Source organism: Ruditapes philippinarum, unplaced genomic scaffold (assembly GCF_026571515.1).
Source record: "Ruditapes philippinarum isolate M1 unplaced genomic scaffold, ASM2657151v2 ctg3278_1_1_1_1, whole genome shotgun sequence".
Taxonomy (NCBI): Eukaryota; Metazoa; Mollusca; class Bivalvia; order Venerida; family Veneridae; genus Ruditapes; species Ruditapes philippinarum.
In genome coordinates this window covers 51,294-79,134 of record NW_026863599.1, presented here as the reverse complement: position 1 = coordinate 79,134, position 27,841 = coordinate 51,294, and the positions used below count along the sequence as shown (strand labels likewise).

Below are 27,841 nucleotides of genomic sequence, written 5' to 3'. Positions count from 1 at the left end.
TAATTATTGTTGAAATAGTGAATATCAAAACTAAAGAAATTTTGATAATATAGAAAATCGTGGTTAATTAGCATGCTGAAAAAAAGTCGGAATATGTGATAATGCATTTTAAGTTTTCAGTTTACCTGATGTTATCCTTTATCCGATTGATGCCAAACAGATTTTTTTAGCACATAAAAATGTGTTCATAACATTTCAAAATATTGAGAAATTAAGATGGGCAGTGGGTAGTAAAATAACACACTTTTATCATCTGGCTCCTCGAAACACATGTAATGCTACTGGAACTGGAAATAAACGAAGTAAGATGAACTCCTTCAGGAAAGCTGAGCTTGTTTATAGAACAAAAATTATTGCAATGTGATGTGCCAAAAGAATAGAATCAGTCACTCGAACAGAGTACGGTTCATGCCTAGCAAGTAGAGCATTCAGTAAATGAAGCAACATGTCCTTTCTGGTCTAAGTTATAGAAAGTTACACTAATTCAAATTTACACCCCGACTAAAATAAATAAAAAATGTAAAAATATCTCAGATAATTTGTATACCCAGCTACAAGAAATACTAGAACTTTACAGAGTACCTAGTGGCTGTCAGAAATGACATGAATCCCATGCCTGGGCAGTCTGTCAAGCAGTTTACCATCACTTTCGCAAAGAACTGATAACAAAACACTGTTCCAATTAAGATGTGTTCCTGATCTATTCAGGAATGAGCAGGCCCATTCATGAGTGACATTAATTCAACCCATTCTCCTTTTATGACAATTCTGCAATGTTATAGTGCGTATTTATCAAGATTTGTAAGTTGCTGTATGTAAGCATAGGGACGGAAATTGATTCATCATAGTTTTAGCGATTTTGTCAGAAAAGATATAACTTAAACGAACATTTTGACAATGACGACGTTTGAACATGATACACAAATGCGATAGTTTATTTGGTATAGTTATAGCTTATTTGCCGTAAGTACTTTAGTGATAATAATGTGCGTTCGTAAAATTAAAGCAAAAACACCAACTACATGTAATTCATATAAAAAGAGACACCTGCATTGAACAAAGTTGTTGCCCCATTTCTAGTAATTGCTCTAGCCCTATCAATTTACATCGCATGTTAAATATGTGATATAAAGTTTCTACAAACATTTTGTTATTACGTTACGTTACCTAGGCTTGTACTCTGAGCATGATAAAACACATTGACTGATCAATGGTTACTGTATCTCATGTATGTCTTCAAGAGGGATATCCATATATTTAAAAATTCGTCATTTATGTGATATAATAAACCACTGAAAAGACATATCGTACAAGAAGTAAAGAATTTGGACTAGTAATCAGTAACCCCCGTTTTTACAACAATTACACAGACCTTGCGTTTACACAAAAAAACCAACAATAAAATCTCTCAAAATATAATTTATTACCATAAAATATACAAACATTACAAAATGAAAATTGTGTCATAATGCCTATAAAAAATATATGTCCATGTAAATATGTACTTTACTATAATTATAATTCTATATTCAAGCCTTAAACCATTTTTACGGAGTCGCAAAAGCGGCACGGGTATGTGATAAATAGGTCTAGACAATAATGCAGTTTGTAATACCGCCGTCCAATATATGACAAGTTGCCGTCACCATTAAAGAAAGATCACTGAGCAAATAAACCACGGCACCAGACACGTCATCAATTCCTACAAGCCTTTTCATTGGCGTTCTGTATTCAGTACTATCACGAAGCTGTGGGTCACTTTTCACAATCCCATCTGTCATGTCTGTTCCGGAAACAAGACTCGGATTAACAGAGTTTACTCTAATGTTATGCGGTCCCAGCTCGTAAGCAAACTGTCGCGTTGCTGCATCAAGCCCTGCCTTTGATATGACGTAAGGCATTATTCCACCGTAAAGAGGATTTATACTGGACATACTCGAAACATTCACTATAGATCCTGGTTTTCCTTCTTTGATCATTTTCTCCGCGACAACTTTTGTGACGTTGATAGCACCGAGCAGATTAGTTTCCAAATATGTACCCAACTGTTGTTTGGTCAACGATTGAAATCCTGTGTATTCGTTTATTATTCCGGCATTATTTACTAGGCCATCCATCACATTCAAATCTTCAATTTTTCTTTTAGTATCCTCCCAATCATTTACATCTCCAACGATTGGCACGATTGATTTATGTTCTTTAACAAGCGATTCTAACGAGGATGGTGTTCGGCTTAACGCGTAAACATTGCTTCCCTGTTTAGATAGAGCGATAGAAATAGCTCGACCGATACCTCTTCCTGCACCCGTCACTAAAATATTTTTTCCAAATAAATTCAACTGCGCTGCCATTTTTATGTCTTGTATCGAGTGCACGCTAAGTAAAATATCAAGTAGATTTTGGTAATTAATATGCACCACCCGTTTCGGTCTGCGTGTTTTATCAATACTGTGTGCATAAATGTGTCATATAACATGCATGTATTCAACAAATGTTTGAAAAGCATTTTTCGTTTAAGTAGAGAATGTTTTTTTTCGGTTTGCATGAAAGATCAAAATGTATGCCAAAAAGTGAACATCACAAAATGCAATATTTTCATGTGCTATGTGACAAAATTCGGTTGAACATGCGAAAGAAATAATGTCATTATAAATTTCTTATGTTTACGGATTATTGCCGCTTATGCGATATAAAAACTATTATGCCACATTTGAATAGAAATCATCCATATATAAACTTGGAGTGGTGACAATAAACAAAAAGACACTTTTGGATCGGCCACTTGAAATAACTCGCCAAATTCGTACCACAGTGCTTAAGTTCATAAAAACATTGATTTTACATACCAAATTTGAAAATGAATTATAAAGCAGATAAATACATGTCACATAATAAGCGTACATATAAATAAACAAGGAATTAAAAACGTATATCAATCCAAAGACCACTGAACACGAGTATAATAAGAAAAATAAGACAAGCAACATAAAATACTAGCTACGGTGTATAATTGTAATAATACATATACATGTACCTCGGAAAACAACGAATATTGAATGCCGTCTGTTTAAACGGATACTGCATATGACGAAAGAAAACATCAATCGTGAAAAATCGAATGAATTAACATTTGATGTCTGCTAGGGTTGCGAATGATAGAATTGACTTTATTCGAATATATCCTGAAGTATATAAATATTATCACTTATAAGTGAATATAAAGGCAAGATTAACAGAATTCTTTCAACTAATGCACTTATATGAACATAATCACGGAGTAATTTATCGTAAAAAGAAAACAGGTTAAAAACTTCTAAGCAGTGCATACCCGTCATCACATATGTGATGGCATTGCTTGAGAAAAAGAATAAGTTTTTATTATTTCATTTTATTTTGTAAATATTTTTTGTTTTGTTTATTTGTTTACGTTCAGGAAAAGCCTGGGTCCTACTTGTGCATGTTTATAAGTAGATTCATTTTGTTTGCTTGTTTTCGTTCAGGAAAAGCATGGTATCTACATGTGCATGTTAATAAATAGTTTCATTTTGTTTGTTTTCGTTCAGAAAAAGTATTGCTACTTCTTGTGCATGTTTAGTTTTATAGTTCTACTACTTGATCATTTATTTATTTTTTCTATTAATTTTGATGTTTCAAATTATGATAATGATTATATAAAAAAAAATTAAAAAATAAAACGAGAAAAAAGAAAAGAGAAGGACAAAAAACAACAACAAAGACAGCACAGTCCGATATGAAATATGAACGTACAGGTCCGGTATACTTGTGTTTTTTTAGTTGCCCCCCTCCAAAAAAAAAACAACAACAAAAACAACAAACATTCAGTGAATTACTGGATTCAACATTAATAGGTCACCAGACTGTATGGACATGATTGGTTACATGTCCGGGGACAGTGTACTCTCAGTGCCTGAAAGAGCGGATGAACCCTGCACGCACACAGACAGACAGACACGCACGCACGCACGTACCAACGCAAACGCACACGCACACGCACACACACACACACGGCTCAAAGCTATGGACAGTCGGTCTCAGCCCAGCTGCCGAAATGTGAACATCACAGAAATAATCATTTAATATTTCTGATTAATTACTTGAATTTTTGGATTATTAATTATTAAGTTATATGTAATTTTTAATACTAAAGTATTGAAAACTCAATATCCAAGTAGTTTTTCTGTATATTAAATAGTTTGGAAAATAACACCACATTTTTTTATCAACTATAAACATACGTTGCTGTTATAAACACTATTTTAATTAAACTTGATTCAAAAGTTTGAACAAATCATTTGTTGATCATTTGTAACGAATCAACTGGCAAAGAAGCCATAAGAAATTCTTTTAAAAATTCAATGTATTTAATCAGCACAAACTTTCTATTTAATGCTATTGAATCAGTGTATCACTTGCACTTTGTTAAATGTCATCCGTAACTAGGTAAGTGTTTATAAAGTCAGCAAAAAGTATATCAATCTGTCACGCGCGACGCAGACAGATTTAATTTCAACCGTTCCGACTTACAAACACTTATCTGAACAAAATATGAAACATAAGACTTTTTATCAGCGCTTTGTATTATGCGCGAATAATACAAAGCGCTGATAAAAAGTAAGTCTTATGTTTGTCCCTTTTTTATGTTTAAAGCATGTGTAGATACTTTGACCATAGCATGTTACAACAAGATGTATATATAAATGTATAATATGTTGAGTCAGATCAGCCTACCGTAAAGAAAGACGATATTACAGTGGTGAACTAATTAAAACAAGAGCATTGTATGTGGTAATAACACTCGTCTGTAAAAATTACCACTTTTGACAAAACTGTTAAGTAAAAAAGGGACATAAGTCCAAAACTGCCGGAATTATGTCCCATGTCTAACAACTGCACCGTCGTATTGTATATGAGTAAATATGTAAGTTTTATTTTACTACCACTCTGACACACTCGAAAATGGTACTGTGTCCAAGTTTCATGTTAAGTACTTTTATAATGTTTGAACATTGGGCTACATTAAAGTGTTTGAACGACGACGAAAGCAATGACGACGAGCTGAAATCATCCATATAACTAATATAAAATGTAACTTTCAGATATACGACGGGACATGTGAACTGTTTGAGTTATTTTATCGTGATAAAGTATCTTATAATTATTCAACTTGAAAGAAAATAAAGTTAGACTGTTAAATTTCTTTTTACATCGTTTTTCACACACAAAAGAAGAGAATGTCTAACATGAAGTACGTATCTTTACGATTCTCACGGCAGACATGTACATGTAGTTCTTTATTGCCTGGCGCTATTGGACGAAAGAAACTTGAAACTTGAAACTTGAAAACTTGATTTAACGCCTATTTCTACATATAGAATACATATTCAATGGCGTTGTACAGCTATATACCTTATATGTGCTACTCCCAGTGCTACCATACACAATACTCCCAGCAGTGCGACGGTCACAGTGATTGGGTCAATCCCCACCAACATGTAACAATCTACACCCCTGCACCCCTGCACATGATAACACATGGGCTAGACTTTATTATATTATTATACAATGAAAATAATAAAAACACTAGAAATATACAATCATGCACAAAACAATTAGGAACAGACAATGCCTTCAGCGTCACTTAAAAAAGTGCAAAAAAGTCCTTGAAGTAAAATGATTTCAGTTGTCTTTTGAAAATTTCAACAGATTCACATTTTCTCATATTAATAGGTAGTTCATTCCACAATTTTGGTCCTATCGTGCTAAAAGCTCTGTCAGAAAAAGTCCTCTTCTTATTAAAAGGAACAACATAACAACCAACTGAGGATTCAGATGATCTTAACCCTTTACCCCATATATACGCGAAACAACGCACTTTCGACCCCCCCCTTTTTAGGCCTCAAAGAGTGAAAAAATGTCCTATTTGGGCCCCAAACACATGTTTTCGTTTGAGAAATGTTGCTAAAAAAATTGAGTACTTTTTCGGCGCCGCCCCCCATCCAAAAGATACATCAGGGGGTTGCCAGAAGGGGATGTGCCCCCTTCTGTTAGGGGGGTTTGAAGGGGGGCGGAGTCCCCCTCATCGCCAAGAAAAATTTTGGACTTGTGAGAGGCTAAAAATGACCCCAGGTCGATCATAATGTAACGTGTAACCAACGCTGAAAAAGCCTTTGACTCTATCTCAATCCCTTGAGAAGTTGCAGCACTTTGAAATAAATTTTGATGGAAAAAATCGAGGCAAAATAGTGATTTTGGGCAATTTTGAGATGCCCCCTCGTTGCCATGGTAACAGGAAATTTAAGACTGAGCATGTCGTTACAAAAGGCAAATGGTTCCAGTCAACATTTGTGCCAAGTTTGATTAGTATTGAAGCATTTTTCATAGTTTCATAGCAGTTTTGAACTTGTAACAGGAGGCTTTTCAGTGAAAACGGCCATTTTCCACAATATGCTCATGGGGGAAAGGGTTAACTAAAAAAATTATAAATGTTACAAAACAACAATTTTTTCACCAAAATTAGGTGAAAGACCGCATGTTAACATGGAAAAAACTAGTTTTTAGGTGATTTCAAAGTTTTTCATTATTTTTAGTTAACCCCTTTACCCCATATATACGCGAAACAACGCACTTTCGACCCCCCCCCCCCTTTTTAGGCCTCAAAGAGTGAAAAAATGTCCTATTTGGGCCCCAAACACATGTTTTCGTTTGAGAAATGTTGCTAAAAAAATTTGAGTACTTTTTCGGCGCCGCCCCCCATCCCAAAAGATACATCAGGGGGTTGCCAGAAGGGGGATGTGCCCCCTTCTGTTAGGGGGGTTTGAAGGGGGGCGGAGTCCCCCTCATCGCCAAGAAAATTTTGACTTGTGAGAGGCTAAAAATGACCCCAGGTCGATCATAATGTAACGTGTAACCAACGCTGAAAAGCCTTTGACTCTATCTCAATCCCTTGAGAAGTTGCAGCACTTTGAAATGAATTTTGATGGAAAAAATCGAGGCAAAATAGTGATTTTGGGCAATTTGAGATGCCCCCTCGTTGCCATGGTAACAGGAAATTTAAGACTGAGCATGTCGTTACAAAGGCAATGGTCCAGTCAACATTTGTGCCAAGTTTGATTAGTATTGAAACATTTTTTCATAGTTTCATAGCAGTTTGAACTTGTAACAGGAGGCTTTTCAGTGAAAACGGCCATTTTCCACAATATGCTCATGGGGAAAGGGTTAACTAAAAAAATTATAATGTTACAAAACAACAATTTTTCACCAAAAATTAGGTGAAAGACCGCATGTTAACATGGAAAAAACTAGTTTTTAGGTGATTTCAAAGTTTTTCATTATTTTTAGTTAACCCTTGACCCCATATATACGCGAAACAACGCACTTTTCGACCCCCCCCTTTTTAGGCCTCAAAGAGTGAAAAAATGTCCTATTTGGGCCCCAAACACATGTTTTCGTTTGAGAAATGTTGCTAAAAAAATTGAGTACTTTTTCGGCGCCGCCCCCCATCCAAAAGATACATCAGGGGGTTGCCAGAAGGGGGATGTGCCCCCTTCTGTTAGGGGGGTTTGAAGGGGGCGGAGTCCCCCTCATCGCCAAGAAAATTTTGGACTTGTGAGAGGCTAAAAAATGACCCCAGGTCGATCATAATGTAACGTGTAACCAACGCTGAAAAGCCTTTGACTCTATCTCAATCCCTTGAGAAGTTGCAGCAACTTTGAAATAAATTTTGATGGAAAAAAATCGAGGCAAAATAGTGATTTTGGGCAATTTTGAGATGCCCCCTCGTTGCCATGGTAACAGGAAATTTAAGACTGAGCATGTCGTTACAAAGGCAATGGTCCAGTCAACATTTGTGCCAAGTTTGATTAGTATTGAAGCATTTTTCATAGTTTCATAGCAGTTTGAACTTGTAACAGGAGGCTTTTCAGTGAAAACGGCCATTTTCCACAATATGCTCATGGGGGAAAGGGTTAAGGTTCGTTTTGACACTTGATGAGACAAAAGCTCTATTAAATATGATGGTGCGTTTCCTACCGAACAGTTATACATGTATGTCAGTATCTTGAAACTGATTCGTGCTTTAATCGGAAGCCAGTGCAGATCGAATAATGCCTGTTTAGAACTATCATACTTGGAACGACCTAACACCAGTTTGGCACACATATTTTGAATACGTTGAAGTTTGGCTAATTCATTTTGAGATATGCCGTACAGAATGATGTTGCAATAATCTAAATGGGATATTACTAAAGATAAAACAAGTGTTTCAGCGGCTTCCTTTGTCAGATACTTTCGAATGCTCTTGATCTTGAAATAGTTTAACATAGCAGTTCTACACTTTCTTTTAATGTGATCTTTGAAATTTAGAGACTCATCCAAAAAAGCACCAAGATACCGTATACTATGTTGTGATTCAATAACATTACCACATATATTGATTTCTTTGGTGTTACACTTATTCAGCTGTGGACGACTTCCGAAAAGAATAAACTCTGTCTTTGAATTGTTCATTTTTAACTTGTTGCTGTTCATCCACTCATTTATATGCAATTAGAGATAAGATGTACATTTTTCAAAGCAATACAACACTTGCATTCAGACGGTAATTGTACGCAATAGGAATCATCTGACGTTTCCCTAAAAAGGACCCCTTTACATTGATCCTTTACATACTTTACTCACTAAATACTTTTTTCGCCATGAGTAATGATTGAAACACCTCCATTTAAAAAAATATTTTTTTTTTAATGTGAAGCCTGACCGAAACTCAAACCTGGGACCCTCGGAATACCGTACTGCGGCTCAACTGACTAAGCTATCCGGCCGCCTACAAACTACCTCCCCTGATTAGAGAACAGTTCAATACGGTGACATAATCATTTTCGGAATAATTTGGGATTCGACCATAACACAACTTTGGGTCTCCTGAAGAGTTTTTCAACATCATTTTTACCCCATCTTACTACTATGTTTACCTTTTAGCCCTAATTGTTCAGGAATTTCATTCATTACACCAATTATTAGGAGATAATTTGGTAATCTGTTACTTGTCATTGTGGGAGGTCTGTAGAAATCTGTACGACAAGATTTTCAAAATAGAACATGTCCTATCCCTTACATCTAGACTTAAGGTTTCCGAATTCAAGAAATAGTAGCCTTCACACATTAAGATTTGCCTGTACATCTTAGTTTTAATTGGTGTTGTACTTCAAAATCCTACCGTCTGTGGAGGCCTTTAAGTCAGGGCAAACAACAGAGAAAGTGAGTTTTACTTCTCCTTCACACGTACCGTAAATAGATGGATCGATATTAGCAAATCTTAAAGGGAAATAATTTTCGTTTGGTAGGTCTTTAACTAGATCAACTTTTGAAATAGTTAAATTGGTCCCTAATATGGTAATGGCAAACAAAATAGTAACAGACATATGCGTTGAAGCATTATGAATCCAGCTTTTTTTTTTATTTCGCATACACTTGCTGCTACAGTTAGCAAGTTTCAGATAATTCTTTACGACAAAATAGATATGCAAAGTTTTTTTCACTGCGGAAACCATTATTTTGATAAACTTGCAAAAGAAACAAACAATCTTTTTTGGAAGACCACTTTTACAGCATTTTCACGCTATATTGAATTAATTCCAATCGAAAATCATTCTTTCGGAAAACATCCTTTATTTTATAACAATAACTTATTAATTGGTTCAAAAAGCGTATATTTAAAATCATGGTTCGATGCTGGAGTTTGTAACATAGAACACCTTATATCTGATGGAAAGTTTTTATCTTATTATGAATTTATTAAAAGATACAATGTCCAATCTAATATCTTAATTTTCAACGGTATGATTCTATCAGAAAAGCAATTTTTAAATAAATATAATATAATCTATAACATCCAACAGAAAAGCATTGGCCCAGACATACCGCTATACTTTAAAGATATTATATCAGACATAAATGGAGCAAAACCTTTCTATAATATATTAAATAAAAACAAATCAAAGCCAACAAGTATCGAAAAATAGACAAATAACCTTAATTTAGCTTTTAGTGAAAACGAATGGAAAATTATATATGAAATGCCTTTTAGAATTACAAAATGTGCTAAGTTGCAATGGTTCCAAACAAGAATTTTACACAGGATTATTGGAACCAATCATCTTTTATACAAAATTAAGTATAAAGAAAGTCCTTTATGTTCTGTTTGTAGTAATGATGTTGAAAGCATTGAGCATCTATTCTGGATGTGTCCCATTGTCAAAAAATTTATAAAGGAATTTCTTAAAATAAATGAAGCACCTTTTTATCTTTGGGTATAAAAGAAATGGTGTTTGGCTATAATGCAAAGGATGATTTATCTAACGCAAAAAACTTATTTCTAGTATACTTTAAAATGTATATTTATCAGTGTAAAATGCTTGATCTTTCTTTATCAATGATTGCAGCCAAAAACTTTATAACACAAAAGCTCAAGACTGATAAAGAGGTAGCAATCATAAATAATAGATTACCGAAGTTTATAATGTTTGGAGTCTTTTTAGAAAATTTATTTTTTTATTTAAAAAAAGAAAAATGTCAGCTGAGAAAATATTATTTCTACACTGAAAAGTACTGTTTTTGAGTTTAACTAATTAAGAAATAGTTCAAGCCAAAATAGCATGCTTTAGATTTTATATAATTTTGATGCTTTTGAAACTATTTCTTAAAAAAATACGGTTATGAGTGCGAGTATGAATGCATGTGTCGTCCTTGTCTCTTTGTGGTTTTTTTTGTTGTTGTTGTTGTTGTTGTTGTTATTTTGTGTGTGTGTGTGCGTGCGTGTGTGTGTGTGTTTTCTTTTCTTTTAAATTTATTTTTGTAATTGTTTTTTTGTCTTTCATTACATTGGTTCCACATCTGGTATAACCGTTCATATGCATGAAAACAAATAATTGTAAAACCACTGTGGGATGTGCTTCGACCCACAAATGGTTATGTGACGAAGCGAATAAATGGGGTAACATTTGTTACCTGGTTAAAATAAAATTATGAATCTTGAAAACAGTTTTTGTAAAAGTAAATTTCTGTTTAAAAAAAAAAAAGTTTCAGATAAGGTTATCAAGGGTAAACTAGGGCAAATATATGTCTTCTTAAACTTTAGACGTTGGCCAAGTTATCTGGTTAGAAGGATGCTGCGGTAAATTATCTATTACTTAAATACATACATTTACGCTTGTACATAGAGGGCGGTTAAAGGTAGGAGATTTTTCTCTAGAAAATGTTTAAAAGAATATAAAACAATCTTTTAACTTTATTGTTTTTTTTAAGATGTCTGAAGTGATCATGTAAATATTTTGTCATCAATTGCTCTAGAATTGTCAGAACCGGCAAGAATCACAAATGAAGCTCGGAGGCTTATTTCAGATTTAAAAAAAATCTCGCATTTCATTTGTAGCCTAATGAAATAATATGCTTAAAGTTTGATCAGAGAGGTACCCTATGCACTTATCAAAAACTTATTTATGATTGAAATCTCGGGCTTCTGATTTGGAGTCATATGAAATAATTTGCATAAACTTTGAAGTGGTACACTATACACCAATAACATATCATGATATTTTTTACATTTGTTTTGGAAGGAATGAATTATTTTACAAGACAATGCCATGAATGTCTTACCAAATCTTGTTAACATTTATTAAATATGTATAGACGTAAATTTTGCAGTTTTCACGAAAAAACTTTGACAACGGTTGTCTGTTTAATTTTGCAAAGAATTAACCCCCTTTATACCCCCGTTATCGGGTTAGGCTAGCCAGGAAAACCCTTCTATATAAATTCATTTTTAAACCGGATTCCCGGGGGGATAGTTTTTTTTTTTTGTCTCTTTTATATAATAATTTAAATTTGATATTTTGTGGGAATTGGGGGATACAGAGCACGCTGTTCTTCTAAAACCCCAGAATCTAAGGCACCATTTTAAAGGGTGTATTTATAAATTAAGCCAATATTTACAAAATAAAGCGCGTTACAAAGGTTAATAATTTCTGCATTATAAACATTGCAAATCTTACTTAGAGATTTTTTTCCTATGACAAGACATTAATCATCTAGTTCCATATAAATGTACGAGCCTTTGTGGAAAATATATCTTTTGATGACAATTTATTTCAAAAACACCCGAACTACAATGTATGGGATAGCAGCTTTAAACAATTTGTATATGTTTACAGGAAATTGGTATTTTATCCAAACTTACTAATCTAACACGAGACGACAATGAACGAGGATAAACATGATAAACACATGAGGTAAATTTCTTCAGATATGTTTCGTTTTTTACTCTTTTAAACTCAGTTTATCATATTTTATACGAAGGTCCAGCAAATAAAGATAGTTTACGTATTTCTTACATGCTCCGTTTCTTACATGCTTTGTTAAAACCTTTGTATTTTAACAAACATTATATCCAATTTTTAACAGCAGATATATAAACTTGCTTCAGTGTGTGTTTGGGCAATGATGTATGGGACTTTAACTTATTTTACTCCTCTTTGGAGTTTCTTTAACACTGTCTCACTTGTAAGACGAGCCCATATCACTGAACATACTTTGCATATAATTCTTCAGTTATTTTTTACACATACAGTGGCTGTATGGCCAAATGGAAAAATAATTGAAGAACTTCCCATTTAAATTGGAGAAACATGTTTAACAATCTTGTCTACTGATACAAGTAGCCACACTATCGCAGCTTTTAAATTTTCTTAAAATACCTGGACACATTTAAGGCATTGCTTCCTTCATTCCTCGCTTTTCAAACCGACTATATACCTAGTGACAGCCTTTTTGAAGGTACACATACTTGTTAAGAAGTGTGCATATTGGCTTCTGATATGCCAGTACAACTTGCTATTTTTATTATTGTCAGTCTTATATCCTGTTCGAGGACAGTTAATATTAGGATGGTATAGAGGTTTAGGGCCTACAAGATAGGTTATCACCTTTGGCAGATAATTTCACAACTTCAAAATCCTTAATAACTTAAAATAGAGTGCATTGAGATGTTGAAATGACTTGAGGACTATATTATGACATATATTTCGCCAAATACATTTAACTGGAATGAATCTATATCAAACCTAGTGAAGACTTTCACAGGGCTGGGAATCAAAACTGCGTCGTATCCTACAAAATGTAAACAAACGCCGCCATCTTGGAACGAAAAACGTATGTTTTTGTATATAACTCTTTCTGTTGGAAATGACTGAAAACCAGATATATTTATTAACACGCTACACTATTTTCCGCTTCGTTCAGTATATGTTGCTTGCACAACTATTTTGTAAAACAAAAGTTATAGCAAACTTGCAACTCGAAGCGGGGCAGAATTTTTATGAAAATGTGTGGATACAACGCAGTTCATATTGCTTTATCTATTGTTTTTTTCCTTCAAATCAATTATATATTTGTTTCAGAGTTCACCATAAACTTCGAAATATAATTTTGCATCCTTTACTTAAATTTCATTAAAAAGATATGTTTATTTCTCAAGAAAATAATGATTTATACGAAATGATACGACGTAGTTGAAAATAAAATATGATACGACGCAGTTGTATTTTTAGCAGTCTTTTCAACAGGGATAATTTTGACAATATATTTATATTTTATGGAATAATCACTTGCGCTAGATAAAAAACACATTTGCGGTGTATAGCGATGTTCTGTTGCTTTTGATTATTTAGAATACATTGTGTCATGTCCAATACTAGTATAACATTTAATTTGAAAGTTTACATTGCAGAAGCTACTTTTCAGTTAAACATGAACATGTTACCTAATTGATCATAATATCTGAAATAATTTCTTATATTTTCCGGTATGTTCAATATTATACCGAATTTTTTTCGCAAAAAAAAAATGTAGAAAATCTATTGACTTGAATTCATTTTGGCTAGCTGTGCTCTAAGTTAACTTTGGTTCTGCATGTTCTGGATAATGACTGCTTTTTATTGGTTTGTTTTCAAACTTTCACTCTACATATTAGCTTTACTAGGGGCGAGGACCTCAGGTGCGTTATTTCTGGGCATTATTTCAGGCAAAATGTTGCACCTGCAGAGAACCATCGACATTTTGAAACTAGCTTGATATGTTTTCCACACGAAAGAATAAAAAATCCCTGGTGGTTTTTCGAATTCATAGCAGTTCAGTTCAAGTGATTTGAATTCAGTAAACATAAACAGCTCGGCCTCGGTCGGACACACCTGTCTGATTTGGGTTTTTTTCCAACACAATTTGTTAACGTCAGCTGTACTAATACGCAGCTTTTTCATTAACTTCTGGCGTGAAGTTTTAAGATTATAAATATTTGAATTAATTATAAAGAGAATAACATTTAAATTTCTTATTTCGGTAAGACAAGCAGAGAAATTTTCAATGTAAACAGGGGGTAATCCTCTGTGAAGTCTTTTTCTGAAAACATTTGTTTAAGTTTTCAGGCAATTCATTATCAAATAAAAATCACACTTTAGTATGAAGGTATGTTGAGATGCCATGTCTCTAGTCTGTTGAAAATTCGATGCGATAATCTGACCTAAATTTTCTGTTCAATATTGTGAAAACTTCTTCAATACTGTTGAAAGATCATGTCTGCCTATATCTGTATCAAATTTATCGGTGCACAGCGTAAAATACCTTTGCAAAACGGACACCTTCTTTACAAAATAATTTGTAGTTGTATCATATGTAACTCGATTTTGAAAGTTTAAAGTTTTTAATGGAGAAGAATGATACTTAAGTGCAAATATAGAAAATACAATCCGTAGACCTTTCCTCATAGGCGATAAAGAAATGCAATACGACAAAATCAGCGGTAAAGTTCCGCGGCGCTCGACATAAAATGACTAAACGGAACGCATAACCTACTTGCAAAAATATATTGTAGCTTAACCATTTTTAATATATAATAATTTTAAAAATTTAATGTTCAATTTCAAATAATAAAGCTCATCTGTTCTCACCGATTATTAAGAAAATGAATACAATAAAATCGGCACGTAAAAGACATAAGTATTAACTGAATTGACGGAAATTATTGCTAATAACAAGTAACAAAGGTAGGCATGCAATTTGCGCATAGCTCTCTTTCGATAGCGAGATACCTTTTCAAAATTTGTAATTCATTCTCTTTTAAAAAAAAAGTCATTCTTGATTAATACAGGGTCCAGGGGAGGTTACACTGGAATATTGAATTTTGTATCAAAATTAGTAATCACTCCCATTTCGAACTCACGGGAACAATTTTAGAAGCATGTTAAGGCAACACTGGAACACGTACGTTGTCATATGGGTGTGCGATCATATGTTTCAATGTATATTGCATTTGATACAGCTTTTCGGAATTTGTAGGTGCTTATGATAGGACCGAAAAATGCAGCCTTAATAGAATTGCATTTCATTTCCATTTTTATGGAACTAATGAGTGACCTCTGCTTTTGACTTAAGTTGTAAACAAGAAATGTTGTTGGACGTTATTACCTAGCACATAATTTAAATAGTTTAACCAATATGCAACCTGCAATGAAAATACAACTGCGTCGTATCATATTTTATTTTCAACTGCGTCGTATCATTTCGTAAAAATCATTATTTTCTTGGAAAATAAGCATCTCTTTTTAATGAAAGTTTAGTAAATGATGCAAAATTATGTTTTGAAGTTTATGGTGAACTCTGAAAACGAGTATATAATTGATTTGAAGGAAAAACGATAGATAAAGCAATATGAACTGCGTCGTATCCACACATTTTCATAAAAATTCTGCCCCGCTTCGAGTTGCAAGTTCGCTATAACTTTTGTTTTACAAAATAGTTGTGCAAGCAACATATACTGAACGAAGCGGAAAATAGTGTAGCGTGTTAATACATATATCTGGTTTTCAGTCATTTCCAACAAAAAGAGTTATATACAAAAACATACATTTTTCGCTCCAAGATGGCGGCGTTTGTTTACATTTTGTAGGATACGACGCAGTTTTGATTCCCAGCCCTGTTTCATACGGCTACACATTCAACAATTTCAGCAAATTGCTCAAATGTATTGTATTTGAAATAACATGACCATTTCAAAGCAACTTGCACACAGTAAATTGAGAACGTGAACTATCCGATCACATTATTTAAGTACAATGGAGAGTTTTAGAACAACCAAGGAGATAAAACTAAGCTAAATAATGACAGAACGTTTTGCAGAACCAATCATCATTGTTATACATTTTTTAAATAGAACGTTTTGTGTTATCTTTATTAAATGTTCTTACTGTTTTAAACAATGGCTTGAGCGAAATGTAACTATATACACTTGATCTTCATAAATATGTTTTGTTTAAGATAAAGTTATAACACTGGTAACGTAAGAATTCATAACTTCAATGATCTATTCAGTATTTTTGAAGAGCCAATGTGATTAGTAAGTACATATGATAATTGACAGTTCAAAGTTGAAGAGGAAATACTGAAGCAAATTCAAGAGATTGATAAACATCTTGTGATATTGGCGATTACTGGGCTATACAGGACTGGAAAATCATACCTCATGAACCGGCTTGCAAACTCTTCGAACGGTAACATCCTTAGATGTGCTTCACACGGGGTTACTATTTTGAGGTAAATGGGGTAAATAGGGTAAATTGATTAGACGATTCACAACAGAAAAAAAAACATCATATTATTCAGCACAGAAGGTATCAATCATCGTGTGACCGCTTTAAAAGTTGCCCCGTACTTCACTTTAGTGTCGTTATATTTTTCTGGACAGTCGGGAGTACTGATTCCGGCACATTAAGTGCTGAAAATTGGATACCGATTAAGCCGTTATTAGCGGGCGAGACGGATGTTGCCCTTTACGCCCATGAACAGACTCAATCAAACATTTGCATGTACCTGTAGTTTTCATTGCTTCTGAGGGATTACCCCTTTTCAATATTTTTATTTTATTCACGAAAGGGAAAGTCCCGATACATAAAATAAATGCACTACCTTTGTAATTGTCAATTCTATAATGATTAACGCAATATATAAGTATGTGCAGATTTTTGTTTTGGTGCTTTGGATTGCGACATGAGTCTTTTCTGCTAAACAAGAGATGATTTGATAAAGTTTTTGCGTGTTTTTACATTAACCCGTGAATCGATATTTGTAGTTTTTGGAAACTGCATCGCCACTTCAATATATTTTGAAAGCAAAACGTTGTATTATGTCAGGGTTTCCGCTTGGAAAGACTATAGAGTCCAAAACAAAGGCAATCTGGATATGGTGTAAGGATCATCCACTTAAAGACAACACTGTTCTTGTCCTTCTAGATACAGAGGGTTTAGGAGACGTTTCGAAGGTATGGTATATGAATTGATTTTAATCAAAACAAACATTACAATTCCTAACCACACATGCACATAATTATAATTTGTAAAGAAAATAAAGAATTACTTATTTGATGTTCAGTAACATTTAGACAACAATTGTTTAGTCTTTTTCCTCTTTGATACTGATCATGATCATATATCAAATTTTCTACAGGGCGACAAGGATCATGATAACAGAATTTTTACGCTTGTGGTGCTGCTATGTAATGTCTTAGTCTATAACATGATGTCAACCTTCAACCAAGATGCTGTAGATAAACTGACGTATCCTTTATTAAATGGTTCTCGGTACTAACGTAGTTGCGAAATTGTGATTGACTTTTCAAAGGCCTTCTACCAAACTAATCCACCTTGTTAGTTATTAAAATGATTGACAGGATATAAGACCCTGTATTTACGGTTGTTTACATATATAAGTCGGACCGCTGGAGGAGGGTTAAATTGTATACAACCGTCATATAACTATATAGCCTGTCGAGAACCTTATTCCTACGAACATTGTATCAATCTCCTTATCGGCTTGATTTCCATTTTAGCGCATGAACAGGAAAATTAAAACACAGATTATTTTTTTTTCAATTGGAGGGTATCTTCACTGATTTTATTTACTTTTCGCTTTGCTTATTTATTTTTACTAACAAATACCTATTTAGAGTTATTTTTCAATTTTTCTTTTTGTTTGTTTTAAGGTATCATATCAGAAATTTAAGAAATGAAATTAATTTTGCAGTGAAAATTTATATTTTTTATAATATAACACGGAATTCTTGTTTTTTTTGTGTGGTTTTTATTTATTCCAAAACAGTTTCATTTCAAATATAGGAATCAACTCCAATAACATCTCACCTGATCACACGGTGAGCTTTTATTATTATCGTTGGTTACTCGTCGTATTCTATAGCCCATTGACAATGATTCCTTAGATATCTCTCCGCATGCTAAATTTGATTTGAACAAAGCCACCTATAGGAGGAAAAGAATATTTTCTCTAAGCACAAGACATTCAGCTTAGATATTTGGTGTAATTGTCTAATAAAACATCACGTTTGCTAGAATTATGACCCTGGGTTAAAAACTGGTCTCGTCCCAATGGTCTTTTGATTCTACAGAAAAGAAATCTTTAAAATCATCTGTTTATCTTTAAAGCCAATAATTAAAAAATATGTGCAGCATTTTTAAGTGTTCCAATATAAAAATCGAACAAATTATGCTCTTGGGTCAAATTGACCCCAGTTTCTTCAAGGAAACCTACCTCAATGCCTAGTGCTAAGATATTTGATAATGTTGTGAATACTTATATCACGTTTGTTCAAAACAGTTGTCTAAATTGACCTCGCTTTGGGTCATGTTTTACATAGATTTATTACTATAGGAAAAAAGGGGAACTCTTTTTGTGCCCCCACTTTAGTGGCGGGCATTTAGATTTACCCTTGGCCGTCCTTCCGTCCGTCCGTCCGTTCTCTTTTGTGTCGCACGTAACTCAATAAGTATTTGACCTAGAGTCATGAAACTTTACAGGAATGTTGATCAGCATGTGTAGTTGTGCACGTCTGGATATTTTTAGTATCTTAAGAGTTATTGCCCTTGACTTAGTAAAATTTGGCAATTTTCAACTTGTGTCGCATGTAACTCAAAAAGTATTTGATCTAGAGTCATGACACTTTACAGGAATGTTGATCAGCATGTGCAGTTGTGCACCTGGATATTTTCGTCTGGATTTTTTTAGTATTTTAGAGTTATTGACCTTGACTTAGTAAACTGTTACAATTTTCAACTTGTGTCGCATGTAACTCAAAAAGGATTTGGCATAGAGTCATTAAACCTCACGGGAAGGTTGCTCAGCATATTTAGTTTTGCACCTGGGGTTTCGCTTGTGAATTTATCCAGTATTTGTAGAGTTATTTCCCTTGACTTAGTAAAAACCGTTTCATTATGTTGTTATTTGTTCCTTGAGTGCTTGAGTTAGAATCAACCAATTTTATAGGAATAATGATTCACATCACTGTGAAACTATGCACCTGGGACTTTGCATGTGGATTTTTTCAGTTTTGTTAGAGTTATTGCCCTTGACTTACAGTAGTATAAATTTGCAATTTTCACTTGTAGGCCTGAAAGTTTACAAGAATGTTGGTCAGCATGTGTACTTATGCACCTTGGGGTTTGCTTGGGGATTTATTCAGTATTTGTAAAGTTCTTGCCCTTTACTTGGTAAAGATGTTTAGTTTTTAAAAATTATTTGACCTAGAGTCATAAGATTGACAGAACAGTGGCGCGGTGGGGGCACCCATGTCCTATGGACACATTTCTAGTTAAAATCTTCTAGGCTAGCGCTTCATGTGAGCTATCTAGGGCAAAGTCCGCTTTTTTATTACAATCTGCGTGTGCCATAAGGGTTAATCAATGTGCTTTTTTCTCTTTCCTTTTAAAAGTTTCACTTTCATGTTACTTAACTCATTTGTTAGAATCAAGAGATTAAAACCAAAGGGTATATGTGTGATCACATTGGTTATTTTTACTTACATTGGACCTTAAGATTTATAACAAAAATGTCGAAAAATATAAGATTCCGGAACAGGACAGAAAACGTCGATGACGAACAGCTTGGAATGTCTTGAAGATTGTCTTAAACTTTAGCATGGACACGATAGTACAACAATTAAATATAACAGACCAAGGGAATGTATTCGGAAATATTTTTGTAAACGCAAGTGCTTTGTTTTTGATAGGCCAGGTGGAAGAAGAGTTCTGCAGCAGTTAGAATGCATTCCATTGGAAGAAATGTCCAACGAATTTATTGAAGAAACTAATTTGTTTTTTAGATTACATGTACGCATGCGAGAGCAAGGTGCTCCTTAACAGCAAGCCAGTCAACGGAAGAAGTAATTTCATAAACTATTATAAATGTAAACTTTTTATTTACAACTTTAACAACTATCAATGTTCACTACCCGGTCTGTTAAATAACTGCACAAAAGAACTAATAATTTTATTTTATGTATAACTATATTGCTTTATAGAAAGAGCGAAATTTAAGCTTTCAGAACCGCATATAAATTTATTTATTTTGTTTTGTTTTGTATAAACAGTGTTTTCGACTCCTATCGAGATATACGTTAACGCAATACGAGACGGAGCCGTTCCTGATGTCGATGACGCATTCATGGCTGTTGCAAATTTGGAAAACGAACGTATGGCAGCCGTAGCTATAAAAGAGTTTGCAGAAAAAATAAAAATGATTGAACTACCAGTCCTGAAGACCAATGATTTCGAAAATCTTTATCAAGAAATACAAAGGGGTGCACTTTCAAAACTGCGGCATGAATCAGTGTTCAACTCAGAAAAATATGAAAAACATGCAGTTGTAAGTACATTCTTGCTCAGTAAATGCTCGATTAAACTTTTACATGCTTTATAAACATACACACCAGATACTATTATGTTTTTAATGTAAACAATAAATTTAAGGTGTAAAAGATACTTGTTTGCGTTACAATAAATTTGATATCAAACACATTTATTTGCTGTCTGTCTTTATTATAAAAATCGGCTGATTTGTGTTTCTGACTCAACATGCTCGTTTTTCTGTTTTACATGTTTTTTTCTCCATATTTTGACAGGCGGATATGAATAGCATGTGGGAAGAAATGAAAAAGGAAAATAGGAAAATGGTCCGGCTTCACTGTGAACAGATAATACAAAAAATCTTCTATAGGAATCAAAATGAAAAGAAGTTATTACAGCAAACCTGGCTGCTATCAATTATACAGGCTAGATATAGATAAGATGACGACAAATTACAAGAATGAAGTCAAAGATTGTGATGAATATGAGGTATTCAAAATATATTTTCAATAACAAAAAGTATATATAGAAAATACAGGACAAGGTGTTACGTAGTTGTGTTTATTTAAGTGGCTTTCTAGCTAATAAATTTTTATGATGTTTCGTTTTGTATTGTTAAAACTTTGATCTTATAAAATACACGTTTTCTTTCAGAAAAAAGAAGCACTGAGTGTGTTCATGGAAAAAGAAAGGGTAAACGAGATAAATGTTTTAATGATGGACCAGAAAATGATGGCAGAGGATAGAAAACGTAATAACTGATATATTGATATTATAGATTTTAATGATAGTCGCGTGATTTAAAAGTAAGAATGTTCGATTCTGTATTTCTGTACATGTAAATAAAAAAGAGATAATAAGGGATCTCCGTGGCCGGGTGGTTAAGGTTCACTTGCTTCTTATCCCGTCAGAAATTTTGGATTCTTTCATGTGAGGAAGCTTTCCAGCCAGCATACGTAAGGTCGGTGGTTCTACTAACTAACAGTTCCAGCTTGTGCCCGAAACAATGCATGAAGGAGCACATGAGGTCTTCGGTACATACTTAATACTTTCCTAAATCCAAGCTAAACCTAGCCTATCATACGCACGGTAACTTACTTTAAATATCAATACCAAGTACATTGTCCTACGTTTTATGGTTTTCGAGAACCTAAATTTATAAAAAATAATGAACTTAACGAAGCTCACAAGTCGCCAATACTCGTTTGTATTACTATATAAGGTCACGTGATTCCCCATGTGGATCTGTACAGTACTTGTTGGATTGACTTAAAATCTAACAAACAAATAATCAAACAAACCAAACAAAGAAATAAGAAAATAAAAGATAATTCACTGCTATTATAATCATTAAAGATACTTACATGTTAAGGATTTAAACAATTACCATACTGATTTAATATTATATATACTGTGACATATTTTTTTAAATGATTATATATTTTAATTACTTCACAATTATTATCGGAAATATCGCTCAATACTTTCAACATGAAAGTTATTTACAAACATCTACTTCTCAATAGGTGAATTAGAAAGCTTGGAGAAAACATATATCCAAAGGCAGAAAACCCTTAGAAAAGAATTCGAAGATGCTATGAAATATGAACAAGAACGAAACGAGGAGCACAGAAATCAAAAGGAAATGGAGAGACTAGAATATCAAAGGATACAGGAAGAAAAACTGAAGTGTATTCAAATAATGCATAAGAGGGAAAACGCTAAAATGAAAAATCAAATACAAGCAATGTTTTAAGCCAACAAATCAATGCAGCTACAATATCAATCAAACTTGGATTCACTTCAAGAGAATTATCAGCAGACTAATATGAAGCTAAAGATATCAATAAAATTAGCACAATCAAAGAAGAAACCTATGCAGCTACAATATCAATCAAACATGGAACACACTCAAAGAATTTATCAGCAGAAAAATATGAAGCTAAAGGAATCACTTGAATTAGAACAATCGAAGTGAAAACAGTGGGCATTCGATGTAGGACAAATACTAGAACAAAACAAAATAGGAGAAGAAAAGAAAAATAGTTTGAGAATTTACACACACGAATTAGAGCAATTGACATTAAGTTAGAAAATATACAATCACAGCAATGGAATTCAGTTTGTTCTATTTCATTATTAATGCGTACATATTTACCACTAAAAGATTATGACTATTTAATTTGTAAGCATTTAAGGAAAGTAGATTGTGAGGTTTGAAATGTAGAAGTTCAGGTCAATGTTGAATCATTGAAGACGACTAATTCAATTTATTCTTTGGGGGAAACGAGTAACCCACTTAAGGTATGTTACAACGCTGTGAAAGTTAAAGGTAACCATTTTTTACAAGCACGTTACAACATTACCTCTCATATGTTGCTACCCACCTACTAGCAAAAATAAAGGAATCTGATCAACGTACGTACAGTTGGTTTTTTTTCTTTCTTCACATTGAACAGTTTACATGTATGAGCTGATCCATATTAAAAAGGGTAAATGCTAAGGTTATACAGAAAAATATTCTTTCAAATATGTTTCTGGTAAGCCCTTCCTTTTAACATAATTTCCATCAAAACTTTGAAGATCGTTCAACGACTTTATTGTCGAGTTTGCGGGACTTTAAGTTCTTCAATTTTGCATTGGTTTTTCAATTGACTGCTCAAGAAATCCTACATAAAAACTATATAATAAACTTTTAAATTAGAATATTTTACTAGCTTTTTTACATTTGCGTTTTTATCGCTCTTTACGCATGGCCTAAAAACCTCTGATCCTAATTCAAATTTTATATATTAAGCACATGCATTATTTTACTTTCGGACAGAACATGAAAGTTTTACCATGACAATTTAATAGTAATTGCCGTATGAAGGCATTTGATGTTAATTCATTATTACAATCTTACGCCTTATATATTTATATATATACATTAAAGGTGCAAGATTGAAATCTTGAATAATAATAATTTTAAATTTCCTGTTTTCCTGGTAATGTATTTGCGTACATGGCTTTTTTCCTGCCACCCCTATGTACTTTTAGATAGATTTAAGATGTCCCAATCTCGATCATATTTGAATCGACAAAATATAAGGACATGTTCCAATATTATTCTCTTGTAAAATCATGTACGCACACCAAAAGATATGCACAGAAGAGTCAAATTCCACAAACATTTTGAACAACCTTCGTATTTATAGTTTGGGTAATAAACCAAAGATAACGGCGTTTTCGATATGAGTACTTATATATTTTATTATATAAACATTTATAGTGGAACAAGCGATAAAGGACTAAACGCTACAAGCCTATAACCAGCATAAAAACTTACATACATTTAAAGAATTTCAAGATACAATTATAACTATACAGATAGGTTAAGAAATTATCATAGCTCATTGGAAAAACAAACAAATGATAACTAGTACGTATTATCGAAACTGAAACTGAATCATTATTGTTATTATTATTAACATTATTACACATATTCAAAAGTAAGAACAAAAAACCCTCTAATGTATATTAGTTAAATAACTTAATGTAGAATTTTAATAAATTTATTGTATTACAGATAAAGCAAACACTAAAAATAATCAGCTAACTTAAAGTGAATTGGTCAATATTGAAACATCTTTAATACCATAAATCACTTGCCCCTCACCGCTATGGGTTCGAATCCCGACAGGGACTTTGGATTCTTTCATGTGAGGTAGCTATCCAGCTAGCTTACGGAACGTCGGTGGTTCTACTCAGGTACCCGTTCGTGCCCGAAAAACTGCACGGAAGGGCACCTGAGGTCTTCCTCCACCAGTACAGCTGGAACTTCGCCAAATGACCTATACTATGTTGGTGTGACGTAAAACACAAATAAAAAAAAACAAAACAAAAAAAAAAAAAAAAAAAAAAAAACATAAATAATTATGTTGGTAGTATTTAGTCTCATACTTGAACATGAACTACGAAATAATCATATCCAGATGTTATTGATTAGTTCAAGATACACGTTCCTTTATGATATATAAATATATATTTATACAGATTATCAACGGTTTTAGAACAAAATATTCTTCTTCATCATAAAGATGTTCATACTAATACACTTTAAAACTCTAATCAACATATTGTTATTCAAAAATATTCCATGACAAGTATCCAAATGATACAATTCTATCTGAAAATGTGCCTATGGCAGACCAATTCACTTTAAAGAAAAAGGCCAAGAATTCAATAGTCTAATGCTACTATCACTATTTAACACAACTTAAAAAACTTATCTTATAATTACATTTAATGATAATTATAACTTAAGGCAGAAATATTGAAAATTGGTTGATTATATCCGATCAATTTTTCTTCGATGTTGCTTATTAAAATTTGGTATATGAATAATTAAAATAAAACGTAAATTATAAATTGACCAAAAGTTTTTTTTAATGGATCGAAATTGAAAAAGTTTGCTCTAATTTAGTCAAGACAAAACATAGAATGCATTATATCAATCAAATTATTTACCTAATACAGGAAGATCAAGCCAACAAACAAACCAATTGTAATGACTTTTTGGGGGAGTAACTATAGAAGCTTTTAAGCAAACATGATAAAAGATTCATTCAACTATAATACAATCGACTAATTCCCTCGCGTGCTCTGACGTGATAGAGGATCCTCCTTGAACAAAACTATTTTCTCGCTTCTCTCTGTGTCGCCTCTACGGAGTAGTGGCGACATTTAGGGATCACTTCTCCGTCGTCTGTCTGTTTGTTTGTCCGTCCGTCACAAAACTTGTCCGGACTACTCCTCATAAACTACTGGTGCAATTTCATCCAAACTTTACAGGAATGATTAGTACCAAGTCTAGTTGTGCATAGTGTCAGCATTTTCCGGTTCAATGATTTTTGTCAGAGTTATGGCCCTTTAATAATTTTTATTTTTAAAGTTTGTCCGGACTACTTCTCTTATACCACTAATGCAATTTCAATGAAACTTTACATGATTGATTTGTAGCTCAAGTCCTTGCGCATATTGCACGGGTTTTCCGGTTGAATGATTTTTGGCCGAGTTATGGCCCTTTGATAAAAAGGTGGTATTTTCTGTGTGTTGCCAGATACACAAAAGCTTGTCCGGACTACTCCTCATAAACTACTGGTGCAATTTTATCCAAACTTTACAAGAATGATCAGTACCAAGTCTAGTTGTGCACTGTCCGTCTGTCTGTCCGCCTGTCACAAAACTTGTCCCAACATGACATTGGCCATCATGAGGCGACACATGTGATCCTATTTCTTCTATAAGTACTGCTGAAACAGTAATTTATCAGGTAATAGAACAGTTATTTCATATGTGATTAGGGCACAGTCAAACAGTTTTCCCTCGGTGTCGGGGATAGTGTTTTTAACGGTTGCCCTTGGTCTACAGCCTCGGGCAACAGTTTAAAAACTATCCCCTCCACCTCGGGCCAACATTTTAACTGTTCCCCCAAAAAACAAATGAAATAACTGTATACTGAAAAAGAGAAAATAATAACTTATACATTTTACTTAAACTCAAATTTGGAATGATAATATTCTTATAACATAGCATAATAATACACGAATAAGAAATTATCACCTTACTAAATTTTAAAGGTAGATATTCAGCTAAGAAACATACAAAATTCATTGACAATAACATAAAAAATAACAAAAAGCAAAGCAAATATAAAGAAAATTGAAACAGTTTAAGACAATGTTCCTTATTTTTGTCAAGAAATCATTACTTTTATTTAGTTTATAATATAAAGTGTATTTTTATTTCTTAATTTTAACCTGGAGTGAGTTTGTTTTCTACCAAATCTTGATAAAAGACGACATAATCACGTGATCCTGATCATGATCTTCATCCTTTCTTTGTCAAACAGGGAGTATGAAGCAATGCAAACATATAATTATTCTAATATCAATTCAACTAATGTAGAAAAATGAGGTTTAAAATATGGTGGCTGATTTGTGCCATTCGTGTTTTCGCCCCGCGACACCGCCAATCAAAAAGTTGAAAATTAATAAGTTATAAAGGCTGGGCGCGAAGCGAAAACACACTTATTAGCGGAAGCGCGGTTTAAATTATTAAACTTCGCCTTGCAACCCCGCTAAGTAGCGTGCTTTCGCTTTTAACAAGATCAGAAATAAACCAGAAGTGATTATACATGCAATATAAAATATTCTTACTTATATTTTAAAATAAAAAATCAACACATTATCATGTGACATGTGTATAGAAAAATAACATTTCGAACATTTTTTTTTTAATAATGTTATATCATATTTTGTATATGTCTATATTGAATCACATAACATACATTTGGTATTTAATATTTGACTTAAAATAACAAAACAGTTATTGTCTACAAATCATTCTAAATACATTCTGTTTCTTTTTTTGGAATTTTGATAATGCAGCATTACTAACTGGAAATTATGACATCTTTTTAATCTGCTACATTTTCTTTTTTAATGATAAATGATACAATATTGTTGCTAACCAGTACTAATCAATTGTATGAGTGTACTCTATTCTAAATGACACCGATGGTAAAAGAGTCATGTAAAATTAGAACAAAAATAATTATTTTTAATAAAGAAATCAAACATTATTTGGGGAAGACATTCGGGTGCACGTGGATAACTTTTGATTGATTAAACACCATCAATTCATTAATATATGTTAAACGACATTAAATGTGTGCATTACATAGGTTCGAGAAAGTTATATATGTATTGCTTGTTTTGTGCTTGTTATCATTTCGCAACATAATGTCATATAGAAATATATGTTCGGTCATTATAAAGTATTTTATCAAAATTAAAAGAAAATATGTAAACTTGTGAATTAAATGAAGTCTTCGTATTTACTTCTTTTCCATAAATGCTCGGAACGTTTAACAGTAATATCGCTTTGGAGAAGAAAAATGTTTAGATAAAGAAAAAAGTCTTTAATCCTTTTTTAAACAACAATTGAATAAAGATGACCCGGTACCTTTTTAGCTATCCCTTTTTGCATTTGCATTCAGCTGTAAAGAAAATATAAAATCAGTAACGGTTAAAACATACGGC

The 27,841-nt window shown here is 33.1% G+C and overlaps 3 protein-coding genes across 3 annotated transcripts in view; 1 reads left to right on the top strand and 2 right to left on the bottom strand.

The window, feature by feature from the left end:
• Positions 1-1,404: 1,404 nt before the first annotated feature.
• On the bottom strand, positions 1,405-2,398 carry LOC132722639 (D-erythrulose reductase-like). Its single transcript, XM_060707160.1, has one exon. The coding sequence runs from the start codon at positions 2,349-2,351 to the stop codon at positions 1,590-1,592; it is 762 nt and encodes a 253-aa protein (XP_060563143.1). The 5' UTR covers positions 2,352-2,398; the 3' UTR covers positions 1,405-1,589.
• Positions 2,399-3,751: 1,353 nt separating this feature from the next.
• On the top strand, positions 3,752-21,245 carry LOC132722640 (guanylate-binding protein 1-like). Its single transcript, XM_060707161.1, has 6 exons — positions 3,752-3,775; positions 16,487-16,616; positions 17,256-17,383; positions 20,049-20,259; positions 20,501-20,775; positions 21,032-21,245. The coding sequence occupies exons 1-6, from the start codon at positions 3,752-3,754 to the stop codon at positions 21,194-21,196; spliced, it is 933 nt and encodes a 310-aa protein (XP_060563144.1). The 3' UTR covers positions 21,197-21,245.
• Positions 21,246-23,990: 2,745 nt separating this feature from the next.
• The window catches only part of LOC132722641 (deleted in malignant brain tumors 1 protein-like), a 54,903-nt gene continuing 51,052 nt past the window's right edge, over positions 23,991-27,841 (bottom strand). The window contains exon 12 of the mRNA XM_060707162.1: positions 23,991-27,798. The gene's annotated coding sequence lies outside the window, so the exon portion shown is untranslated. The remainder of the gene's footprint in view (positions 27,799-27,841) is intronic.